Raw genomic sequence first — 12,756 nt, forward strand, 5'->3', positions numbered from 1 at the left:
GCTGTCGCTGGGAGGACTGCCTCGTTTAACTGCGTTGTTCTGCTGTGCTGTCGGCTCCTCCCCTCGCCCGTGTCTCAAAACGGCGCTGAATTTGAATCAGCTGCTCCGAGTTTCAGCTTGTTTGTTATCAGAAAAACACACGCGGCTGTTTGACTTTGAGCTGCTGCTGTGTTTCCCCAATGTCCTCTGTTTTCTGATTAAAGCAGTTCAAGATGCAATTTCTCCATTCTAGACACAGCATCCACCTGTGTGTCTCTCGCCTCAGCGGATCCCCACACAGTAACAGAACACCCAGCATCTGTGTGTCCATTGCAGATATGCAGATTTTCCTACACATTGATTATGCTTATTCTTGATCTTAATGCATTGACCACAGTCACTTACAGTATCACACAAGAATGAGAAATAGTCTATTTGGGTTCCTTTTATTTAATCACAGAGAGAATGACAGAGAATGTTTAATTGTTCATTGTATAGACATTTGGAGATTGACTACAAATAAATGAAAATAATCATATTTATATAGTGCTTGGAAATAACCCAGTTTAACCATCTCTGTTTATAATGATCCCTCTTACAACTTCACACATAAAAGTACTTTCACTATTTTTTTATTAAATTCGTTATAGATTTGTACTGTAAGTAAGAATTAAGTGCACTCACACCTGTGTCAAGAAGTGTCTTAGCTACAGGTAACCAGCCCTTTGACTCTTCTTTGAACTGGCTGATCTCCTCCTGCAGCATCCTTGCTTTATCCTCAAAGCCCTTCTTTATCAGCTCCTCCTGCTCTTTCAGCTTGCTCTCCAGCGCGCTCTCGTACTCCTTGCGGGCGTTCTCTCTCTCTTCCTGCATCTTCAGCTCCAATTGCCGCTGGTTCTCAGCATTGCTCCTCCGCTCATCCTCCAAGGTGCGCATCATCTGACGGCTTTCCTCCTCCATTGCTTTGTTCTGCTGCTCCATTTGGAATGCATGTTCCCGCTCGTCTTGGTTTAAAATGTAGGAAAGCAGGTAGAAAACCATCATTTTAGCAGGTTTTTAATGTCATTTTGTTTGTTACACTTTTGCAAAACATTTCAGTGTTCAAGCCACCCCAGCAATCACAACGGAACCCCAACTTGGTACTGTTGCTTGCCTATTAAAAAAATAATTATAAATCTCTTTGTAAAATAATGAATATGTAATAGAAACTATTGCCATGGATCACCATCTAGAGAATGAACTAAGCCTGGGAAAGGCATTTATACAGAAATACAGTGTTTTGCATGGCGTCCTGTGCAAACGCTGATTGCCGTGTTAATGAATATAAAACACTTGAAAGTCTTATGCAGTATCCCAAGGTTAAAGTGTAGTAAAGCAAGGTGCAGCATGGCCATGTTTACAGTGCTAACACTAGGGTGGGTTATACTCCAGTGATGCAGGGCATACTTACTGGCTATTTGCTTCTCATTTTCTGTGAGTTTTTGATCAGCCAGCAGAATGGAGGCAGCTTCGATTTTCTTCTGTTTTAGAAATTGATCCAGAACGTCCTCTGCCTACAGATATACAGATATGTATAAGCCTGGAGATACATTGTTAAATGTGCTCTCAGTCTACTCTTTATAACTCAAGGTTGCTGCTTGTTCTGGTATCTAAGCACACCCTCTTCTGTTTGTCAGTTTCACTCCAGTTATGCAGCTGCAAACAGTCCAGGAAGCAAACATCCTTATCATTATCAGTATCAATATCAATATCAGAATCATTATCAGTATCAATATCATTATCAGAATCATTATCAGTATCAATATCGTTACCAGAATCATTATCAGTATCAATATCATTACCAGAATCATTATCAGTATCAATATCATTACCAGAATCATTATCAGTATCAATATCGTTACCAGAATCATTATCAGTATCAATATCAGAATCATTATCAGTATCATTATCAGACCATCATTATCAGTATCAATATCATTACCAGAATCATTATCAGTATCAATATCATTACCAGAATCATTATCAGTATCAATATCCAGAATCATTATCAGTATCAATATCATTACCAGAATCATTATCAGTATCAATATCGATTACCAGAATCATTATCAGTATCAGAATCATTATCAGTATCAATATCATTACCAGAATCATTATCAGTATCAATATCATTACCAGAATCATTATCAGTATCAATATCATTACCAGAATCATTATCAGTATCAATATCATTACCAGAATCATTATCAGTATCAATATCATTACCAGAATCATTATCAGTATCAATATCATTACCAGAATCATTATCAGTATCAATATCATTACCAGAATCATTACCAGAATCATTATCAGTATCAATATCATTACCAGAATCATTATCAGTATCAATATCATTACCAGAATCATTATCAGTATCAATATCATTACCAGAATCATTATCAGTATCAATATCATTACCAGAATCATTATCAGTATCAATATCGTTACCAGAATCATTATCATCAGTATCATTATCAGTATCATTATGTGTTTTGAAAAATAAGCATATCCTGGATCAAAGTACAGAACCTGCCAGTAAAGAATGAACAGGTGGATGAGTGATAAGTTTTGTCTCATTAATAAACAGTAAGCACCCCCCTAAACACACCGGGGGCGCTGTTGCTCTTAGTGCCCACCTTCGTTCCCTTGTTGGGCGTGGCTCTGAATTGTTGCACCACATGGTCACGGTCCTTGCAGTACAGCTTGTAGCCTCCTGATGTTGCGTAAACTCCTTGCTGCAGATTGTGACTCATCTGGCCTGACAGATCCACAAGCAGGTCGTTGCATGCTTTTATGGAGACGGCATCATTGCGCTTCATAAGCTCAACATAGTAACTGTTAATGTGTTCCTGTGAATGAGAGTCAATGCTTGTTTAGTTCAGACTGCAGTATAGTGTAATGCAGGTTCAGTTAGGCAATATCTTTTACTGGAGTATAAATATACATTTGCGCAACTGAGGTTATTTTTCACTTGTAAACATATTTGAAGTTCCCACCAGTACAGCATATAAAAGAACAGAGTTGGGTTTCAGATATGATTCAAACCACCAAAGGATCATTAAGAAACTTTGCAGCTGAGCTTTAGCTGGAAAAATAGCAAGAGGGAAGTACTTCTATTTGACTAAAGGATGTATAAATAACTTTGCAAAGGATGCAGTCACTACAATGAGGGTCGGGGTGAAACAGAGGTTGAAACCACAAGAGGAAGCACAGGTGCATCCGCAAACAGGAAGCTCTGCACCTGTCAGAAACAGGAAGGAGCCCTCGTATCGGGGACATTGCAAAGCTGCAATCTGCAGACTGCAATAACAAGCAGGCAGGTGGGGATTACAAAGAACATATAAGAGACCGAGGGCTGAGGGGTGGAGCTAGAGAGGAAAAGACCAGACCAGCTGCATCGGGACGCAGGGCTGAGCTGCTTCATACTGTGTCTCATACAGGACTGCTATCACACTAGATGTGTGTGTGTGTGTGTGTGTGTGTGTGTGTTCATGGAACTGTGTGTTTGGGGGTTCATAATCAAGCATGACGTGACCTTTAGATGTCACCCCTGTTGATCTGCATGCTTTGAAATAATGTGTGTATTAAGTTGTGTGAATAAATGATTTAGATATGATTTCAGGTTTTGTGTGTGAGTGAACATTGGAGTGTCATTTTTCGGACATCATATTTAAAAGAAAATTCAGGAACTCAGCAAAAAAAATAAATAAAAGCAGATGCAAGTTGAAAATCGATAGTGCCTAATGAGTTTTACAGTTATTATAAAATATTGGTTAACAGGAGCTTCCCAGTTCAATCCTAGTCACTGACTCACTGTGTGTCACCCTGAGCAAGGCACTTAACCTCCTTGTGCTCCGTCCTTCATGTGAGGTGTAAAACAAACAAGGTCCTATTGGAAGTGACTCTGAAGCAGCAGTTGTGATGTATAGTTCACCCTTAAGTCTCTGTAAGTCGCTTTGGATAAAAGCGTCCTGTGATGACTAATTAATTCATTATAATACAAAACTGCCTGGAGTTCAGATTTTGCAGTAATACATCTTTTGCAGGTAAGATTAAGGCAGTATAAATAGTGCTAGAATATGAAAATGCGTGAGACAGAGAGCAGAGACCCCTTTACCGCTAGAGTTATTTGGTGTATTTGTCCATCGTCCTTGAAGGACCGCTTCATGAAGGTCTCCAGGGCTTGTTTCTCCCACTTTCCATGCTGCTCAGAAATCGTGTCCCTCTCCACTGGGATCTGCAGTGACTGCTCCATCCCCTTCTGGTACACAGAAAACCCCTCCTGCACGGCAGCTTTGTTCTCAATCTGAGCCATGGCAAGCACTGCATTATCCAAGCAGGGCACCGAACCGCTTGTGATGGTGTCCACATAGGTGCTGACCAGGCTACCCAGCACTGAACAGCAAAAACAAAACCAAAGCAGCATTAACACCATTCAACAGCAATGACATCATTTTGAACAGGCTCTGGTGGCTCACTCACTTCTCCCGGTGACTTTGTGCCCTCCCTTGATGGTCTTGACAGTAGACTTTGTGAAGATGCATGCACAGAACTGTTTGGTGACCTGCAAGAATGTGCCACTCAGCTCATTCTCCTCCATTGTCTCGAGGCGGCTCATGTTCTCTCCTGCTGTCGGCGCTACAAACACAAAGCACTTCCGCGTGGGGAAGTAGTTGCGAATGCACTCTCGTGGGAGGTTGTAATCTGATACCTTCTTGCCAAAGCCTGGGGATACATTGGAACAGGAAGATTAGATCAGGTGTGACAGGATTGACGATTTATCACAGTATTTTTCATGTAAGATCTGATGATTATCTTTTTTCGAAGGTAGCTCCGGCACACTGGATCTGCAATAAGCTCTGTTACCTTTCTTGAGGGAGAGAGCATGCTCCAGATACTCATCCGCTGATACAGTGACTCCCTCGATCTTCAGCTCCAGGGTGAAATCACGCACAGCCCAGATAAACTGAGGGAAATAGCGCACGTAGTCAAAGTCCTCTTCCTCGCTGGCACTGTCCTGAGACTTCACCTTGATCAAGTCAGTTAGCTCCGTCACATACCTGCCAGCGCTAAGGAAAGCTTTACCAGCAAGCTGATTCACTGGCTGAGAAAGCTCTTCCCTGACTGGAGGTGTTGGGAGTAGAGGAGTGAGGGGTGAGTGGTGAGAGGTGGGGTGAGGGTGAGAGGTGAGGGGGTGAGGTGTTGGGAGGTGAGGGGTGAGTGGTGAGGTGTTGGGAGTAGAGGAGTGAGTGGTGAAAGGTGGGGTGATGGTGAGGGTGAGAGGTGAGGTGTTGGGAGTAGAGGAGTGAGGGGTGAGTGGTGAGGTGTTGGGAGTAGAGGAGTGAGGGGTGAGGGTGAGGGTGAAAGGTGAGGTGTTTGGAGTAGAGGAGTGAGGGTGAGAGGTGAGGTGAGAGGTTGGGGAGTAGAGGAGTGAGGGGTGAGTGGTGAGGTGTTGGGAGTAGAGGAGTGAGGGGTGAGTGGTGAGGTGTTGGGAGTAGAGGAGTGAGGGGTGAGGGTGAGGGTGAGAGGTGAGGTGTGAGGGTGAGTGAGAGGTGAGGTGTTGGGAGTAGAGGAGTGAGGGGTGAGAGGTGAGGTGTTGGGAGTAGAGGAGTGAGGGGTGAGAGGTGGGGTGAGGGTGAGGGTGAGAGGTGAGGTGTTTGGAGTAGAGGAGTTGAGGGTTGAGGAGTGGGGTGAGGGTGAAGGTGAGAGGTGAGGTGTTGGGAGTAGAGGAGTGAGGGGTGAGTGGTGAGGGGCAGGGTGAGGGGGTAGCACTTCTGTTAAGAGATTTTCCTTTCTCTGTTTCATTCTTGTTCACATAATGTCATCATGTTGGTACAGTAAGTTGTTCAGTTTCTATAGGGTTTGTCATGTAGTGTATGGAGAGTAGGAGTTCAGGAAAGGATACTGCAGGTTTTCAAGAGCATTGTTGTCGATTGTGCCACGACTGTTGTAAACCAGGGTGCTACTCAACAGGACAGCCAGAGCGAAGATCCAGCAGTCATTCTTCTGGTCTCCCTGTGTAGCAACATCACTATTATTATTAGTATTATTATTATAATTATTATTAATTGGACTTGATCATTACCCAAGGTGGGTGTAAGTTTGTCAAACAGGTCATTAACACTGGGTAATACAGTACCCCTGATGTCATTCGGTCTCGTGAACACAAAAGCCAGAGCACTTGTAGTTTTTATTTCTGAAAAGGAATAAAAACTACAAAGCTTGTAAGAGTAAAACGCTGTCAGGATGTTAACAATGAAAATAAAAATGCAAGTCCGTTACACAGCGGTAGCAACAAGTGAGGTCGTCTCACGCTCTATTGTTTGGAACCCCACTGTTTACTCTTTAAGATTAAAAAGAGGCAGGGGGTTCGGACAGGAGTCAGCTGTGAGTGAATTGGCTGGTGCTCTGTTATTGGCTGGGGGATGGGGGGTGGGAATATACAGGGTGAATCACTAAATTAAAAGCAGGGGCTCTTACACGAAGCATAGTGGAGCGTGACATCACGGCGGAATCCTGACACTTCGAAACGAAACCTGGAAATTCTGGAGCAGCGTGTCGGGGAGACCAAGAGGCGACTCCAGCGTGAGACAAACCCGGTGTGCAAGCTAGTGACGTGCCGGTAATTTGATTTGACTAGTTAGTTTAGCGGGACTGAGTCGCCCCACAGTGTATGAGAGAGGATAGTGTGCAGTGCCTGTTTCGCAGGGCTTCCACAGCTAGAGGGAGCAATGTCCTGCGGTTTAAAAAAAAACAAAACAGAAAAACCTTTACCCTTTATTTTGTAGTTTTTCCTTAAAGTGTTTTGTTTTCCTTTTTCCTTTTGCTTATTCTTTTGGTTTCCACACCTGCGCGTGTGACGTATGAAGAACGGGGCACAATGCCATTGCTGGTAGAGTGCCCCCGAACTGGCAAAGAAGCACCTGCCAATAGAGCTGTGGAAAATACATCTGTCCACCTGTGCTGGCGTTTCATATTTGAACTTTGTGTCTGCCTTGTGCTTTCCCACACCCTTCCACACTCTACAACAATATTTCATGTGCATATTAATTTGAATATATTATGTATGATAATTGAGTATGATAATCTACTTTATTAAATGGAATATTGCAGCTGGTTTGTATAACAGATTATGAAAAATGTTAGCTCTAATCTTGAACTACCTTTCCTAAGGTAACTTGAGGCTATCCAAGAGTGTGAAACCAAACCAGGAGTATTTTCTAAAAGCTAATTTGTGCGACCCGTCCCACTGGACTCCACAGACACGCTGTACCTTCTCCACATCTCCCAGCCCCTCCGTATCGAGCAGCACGAGGGTGTGGCCGGGTTTACACGGGTGAGGGACACACCACATCCAGATGCCTTTAGTGTGGGACTGTATGGTCGACCCCAGGGAGAATCCTGCAAAACAAAGGGGAATTACAGAATGCCAGCTTCCAAGAGATTCCATTCCCTCCCTGAACATCGTGTGAGGTGTGCCCGACTCCCAATGGGAAGGTAATGTGACCGACTACCTAACTATTGTCTAGAGCCTAGTGACTATTTTAACATGTCTAGTGTTAATCTCTTCTAATGCGTGTGTGCTTTGAGACTTGGAATCAATAAATATAATACTATACAAAGAGTAATTTTTGTCTTAATTATACTTCAATAATTATAGCAATACACTTTAAAATCTCAGAGCCTGTCTGTCTGTAAGTTCGCTCTGATTGGAATTAATGAAAACAGGTGCAGACAGAGACAGCCCTTCTTACCCGATCTCTTCCCAGCCAGCTTGTTCATGAGGTAGGATTTGCCTGTGCGATACAAGCCCACGATAGCCACCACCACCACCGGCTGGTCAATCTGGGACAGGATCTCCAGCGCCTGCTGGTTCACACGAAGCTGTCCAGTGGAGCTGTTCTCTATCAGACACACAGGGGCTGGCATTGCCGCTCTACTGCTGGCCATAGCTGCTTCCTGCACACAAAACTACATTCAAGTCTTAGAAACACTGATTTACAGAAACTAACTGACAAACGTTTTCTGTTTCTCACAAAACGCCTCGGACACATTATGAAAAAAAAAAGAAAAAACACACCACAGAGATGAGTCACACCTTGTAACAGATGAGCTACACACCTTGTAACAGTTCACCATAGTAAAGTGTAGTGAAGTACAGTGAAAGCATGGTGATGCATAAGTGAGCACTGTAAAGCTCAGAGAGGTAAAAGTATATTTAAAAAAGAAAAAAAACATTGGAACAGCATGGGAAAACTGCCAAAATATTGTGCGAATGTACTGGGGTAAACTATAAGAGAAAAGACAAAAAGAGACTCAATATTGATTAAAAAAATAAAATAAATAATATGAATCAATAGAAAGACAAACAAGGAACACAAGTCAGGGAGGCAGGGAAGTCACATTAACAGAAAGGGGGGGGGAGTACATTATTATTATTATTATTATTATTATTATTATTATTATTATTATTATTATTATGTTGTACACTATTCTATCCTTGCCCTAATGAATTTAAAAATTGGAATGTATTTTGTAAAAATATTAAACTTTTTAATGAAATATTCCTTGTCATGTCATATATACTGTTCTTCCACAAAATCACAACTAGCTGTTCTTCCTTAAAAAAAAAAAAAGCCTTTAACCCCTAAATAATAAATCCCACTGAAACAACAACTGAAGGAAAGATAAAGGCCATCATAAGGATAAATTTGATTCAGGTGCGCATCTCAGGGCATTGTCCTTAGCACTTTAAATGAAAAAAGACTGCACAGCTCAGATCTACTGCACTTGGTGTGCACACATATGGCTCTTTGTCTGAAAGATTGATCTGTACAGCTGCCACAAGTCTGAAAGCGCTCATATCAACTCAGCAAAACAACCACAGCATTGAGGAATTGCACAATGAACTTCCCAGAATGACTGGAAATGTTGGGAGACAGTAAAACCGATCTGAACCGAAACGGCAGTGCACAGACTTTGTAATACAGAATGTCTGAACCTGCAGGAGATACAAAGGTTAGCAGAAACAGTAAGGGCTTGGCCGGTTATCAAGCAGAAATTGTTAACTTTCTTTTTTCTGTACTCCTGTACTATCGAGATCTAATAAATAATTGTGGATTCTGAAGGACTATGAGTGGGCTCCAGATTAACCGGACGCTTTGAGACAGAACAGATTTTCAAAATTAAACCAGGGCTTCTCAAACTCCGTCCGGGGACCCCCTGTGGCTGCTGGTTTTCATTCCAACCGAGCTCTCAATTACTTAACTAGACCCTTAATTGAACTGATAATTTGCTTAATTAGATCTTTTTACTTGTGTTTTACTTTTTAAAGTGTTCGGTAAATCTAGAGCCAGGTGTCCACCCTAACTACAGTAAAACTAAATAAACGCCCGGAGTTTAAAAGACAGTAGTTATGCAGAGCTGTGTTGCCTTTATGAAGGTGTTATATTATGAATATCAAATACAGCGCTAAAAACAAATGCTATATCTGTGTGCTGTTTACTCCATAGCTTAATTCTCTGGAGACGAAATAAATACGTCCATAATAATACATTTCAGCCTGCATTAAAGCATTCAAAAACATTACAAATGCCAGCATTTACACAGAGCTAAGATTTCACATAAAAGCGAATTCACCTGTTTTTGCTCTGCAGGGTATAATAAGAAGAAAGGGAAGCAAACTCGGGTCTGCTTTGTCTGCTGTTCTCTTTTCTCCGCATCTGCTGTGAAAGTACACAAGGCTATAGATAAGACTTTATTACTTTCAATTTCACTAGGAAGACGGTCGTTGAAATAAAAGCACGACTCTCCTTCAATCTGAATTCTCTTTCTTAAAAGAACACCAGAGCAAGCCAGGCCATTTTAAAAGACGAGATTTTTCAGCTTGTAAAAAAATAAAATTTTTTTTTTAAAAAAATCAATAAATACATCAGTTATTAACGATCTTATTTTATTTTAATTTCCAGTTTCAGTTTCGACTGGCTGTTACACAGCAAGCTCCAACCCACCCCTAATGACTAACGAGTATAGTTCATGTATTAATGTGACACGTTTCTATCAAAAGTAATAATAATAATAATAAGATGAATAATAATAAGACATTTCTGAGTCAACAAAAACACCTAGGTCTTTTTCATAGATTTCAATATCTCCCATATGATAATAATGTAATTTTTATTTCCTGCGTAGTACCTTACACTTTTCTCTATTAAATGTCATTTGCCATAAAGTAATAATAATAATAATAATAATAATAATAATAATAAATAATAATAATAATAATAATACGTTTTTAAGAGAATCTACAGTATGCTGATTCCTTGTTCTGATAATGCTTTTCTGGCCTGTGTGACAGTGTGGCGAGGGGAATTCATTAGAAAAGGCTCCTCCAAAAACACAGAGGAGACAGAAGGAAGCGACAGAGAGCAGAGCTGAATTGGAGGGTCACAGAGAGTGACCCATATCTGGACAAAGTTCCCTACAGGCCCTGTATGTGAGAGCATGATTCACACTGCTCTACTGTATCACCTTAAGCATGGGAGTCCAGTCAGGCTCAGTGAAAAGAATCTGTACAGTGTTAGTGTATTTCATTTCTTACAATGCAAGGGAAAACAATATTATTCTGGTGCAATATTAGTATCTACCTCAATAGGTACTCCTCAGTGGACTTTCTCTGGTTTTAAAGATCGGATTTGGGAATCGCCTCGAGCCTCCTGTCAATGCTTCTCACTCGATCCACATTAACAGATAGATACATGACTTATTTATATGAGTCTTGGGTCTCTGTGTGCTGCTGGTTAAGTTTGAACCACACATGTTTCTATTGTGTCGTTTGTGCTTTAAAGTTGTCTTTTTTTTATTGTTTTCCAGGACCCCCTTGTAAACGAGACCTCTGTCTCAATGGGTAAATCTCCTTGTTAAATAATTAAGTAAATAAGTCAACATATGAGAAAATCCAGTGTTCACTTGGGCCTAAACCGAGCCCATTTTACATGAGCTGTGATTGAAATCCACGAGAAAGGAATGAGTCCTGCTATGCCACATATCTCCCTTTATCACTGCATCCCTGCTAACCCTAACCCTAACCCTAACCCTGCTCAAATACACAGCTCTGTGTTTGCTATCTTTATCACTGCATCCCTGCTCAAATACACAGCTCTGTGTTTGCTATCTTTATCACTGCATCCCTGCTCAAATACACAGCTCTGTGTTTGCTATCTTTATTAGAATTATTTATTAACCAGCTTTTCCTTTGAAATCTCCTTTTCAAGGGGGGCATGGAAAACAATACAGCTGCAGGAAATGATGGACCTGTATTGTAAAATCCACATCATTACACAGAATCTATAAGATACAGGCACATACCCAGCAGCGAGCGGTAAGACTAGCCAGCAGTCTACCTATTCCTCAGCGCTTAGAATGTGAAATAGAATTGAACTGATTATTATCAAGTAATGTGAGTATATTGACTATGTGACCGTGTCAGTGCGAGAGCTCTGTCTGTAAAGAGTGTGCGTGTTTGTATGTGTTTTGGTGGTGTTTGGCAGGGACGGGGTTAATTTCTGTCCCTGCCAAAAACATGTGAGAATGTTTTTATGTTAAGTTATAAAAGGAGAGTGCAGGGCTTCATTAGAGAGAGACTAGCAGGGAGCTGGATGCAGAGAGAAGGTATAGTGTTTGAATGCACTTGTAAAAGTGTATGGGTTTTTGTGAGCTGTGAACAGCTTTGCTGTCCAGTGTAGTTTAGAGCTGAAATGGTTAGTTAGCACTCCTGGAAGGAGTTAGGTTTTTGTTTTGTTTGTTGTTTTATGTTTAAAGTAAGATGCAGGCTTGCCCTGCTTTAAAACCCACCTGTGCTTGTTGGAGTGTTGTTCTTTTACACAAACACAAGTGAAGATGGTCCTGTATGTGTTTCACAGATTGTGACTCATCTAGAAAGTGAAAGTCTAGGCATTTCCAAGAAACGAGTGCATTAACTAAAAACCATTGAGAACCATCGTGCCTTTCTTGGCGAGCCATCAGCCCTGGAAACATGAGCACTGGCACCATCAAGAGCACTGGCACCTCATCAGCATATAACACATGTAACATCTCACCAGCATGTGTAAAGATGAGTGGAGCTCCGTGCTGGTGGAGAAGTGTAACATCTCACCAGCATGTGTAAAGATGAGTGGAGCTCCGTGCTGGTGGAGAAGTGTAACATCTCACCAGCATGTGTAAAGATGAGTGGAGCTCCGTGCTGGTGGAGAAGTGTAACATCTCACCAGCATGTGTAAAGATGAGTGGAGCTCCGTGCTGGTGGAGAAGACCCTGTTTCAGTCTCGATTTGGACCTCACCTTCTATACGTTTCTGTTGCTTGCTGAGAGACTTGTCAGCAGCAAGAATCATGTTACCCATTGTCTCGCTTCCATGCAGATATTCCTTCAGAACTTCATCTGCCTGGAAATGAACGCATAGAAAATCAAACCAAATCATTCTTTATAAAGTGCCTTTCATGGCGAGCCATCCCAAGGCGCTTTTAACAAAAAGAAAGGAACATTCAGAAGTACATTTAGTACAATAAAAACAATATAAACAGCAAAAGAAATTTAAAATTTAAAAATGTTAAACTTATAGCAAATAAACCAAAAGACGAAGCACTCAAACCATATAAATAGAAATAAAACATACACACACACACACACACACACACACAGAAGATACACATAATATATATATATATATATATATATATA

General features: G+C 41.3%; 2 protein-coding genes across 3 annotated transcripts in view; one reads left to right on the forward strand and one right to left on the reverse strand.

Moving 5' to 3' along the window:
• The window catches only part of LOC121304304 (zinc finger protein OZF-like), a 727,904-nt gene that overhangs the window by 130,074 nt on the left and 585,074 nt on the right, over positions 1-12,756 (forward strand). The gene's annotated exons all lie outside the window — the stretch shown is intronic.
• On the reverse strand, positions 421-9,761 carry LOC121304300 (guanylate-binding protein 1-like). 2 transcript variants are annotated; one of them, XM_041235360.1, is made up of 10 exons: positions 9,658-9,761; positions 7,773-7,977; positions 7,292-7,419; positions 5,924-6,033; positions 4,885-5,078; positions 4,501-4,743; positions 4,136-4,413; positions 2,655-2,867; positions 1,430-1,532; positions 421-983 (listed from the first exon to the last, which is right to left on the reverse strand). In XM_041235360.1, exons 2-10 carry the CDS (start codon positions 7,966-7,968, stop codon positions 604-606), a joined length of 1,845 nt encoding a protein of 614 aa, XP_041091294.1. In that variant the 5' UTR covers positions 7,969-7,977; positions 9,658-9,761; the 3' UTR covers positions 421-603. The 2 variants fall into 2 exon arrangements, with proteins under 2 accessions (XP_041091294.1, XP_041091295.1); XM_041235361.1 differs by having other exon boundaries at positions 7,773-7,989; positions 9,658-9,740.

This window comes from Polyodon spathula, chromosome 37, assembly GCF_017654505.1.
Source record: "Polyodon spathula isolate WHYD16114869_AA chromosome 37, ASM1765450v1, whole genome shotgun sequence".
NCBI classification, from domain to species: Eukaryota; Metazoa; Chordata; class Actinopteri; order Acipenseriformes; family Polyodontidae; genus Polyodon; species Polyodon spathula.

What these genes read in the sequence shown, in the direction of transcription:
- LOC121304300 (XM_041235360.1), bottom strand. Translation starts at nt 7,968, where the DNA reads ATGGCCAGCAGTAGAGCGGCAATGCCAGCCCCTGTGTGTCTGATAGAG. An exon ending in GCTGGCTGGGAAGAGATCGG is followed by an intron (nt 7,420 to 7,772) that starts GTAAGAAGGGCT and finishes TTTGTTTTGCAG; the next exon opens with GATTCTCCCTGGGGTCGACC. An exon ending in TACACCAAATAACTCTAGCG is followed by an intron (nt 2,868 to 4,135) that starts GTAAAGGGGTCT and finishes TCTCATTCACAG; the next exon opens with GAACACATTAACAGTTACTA.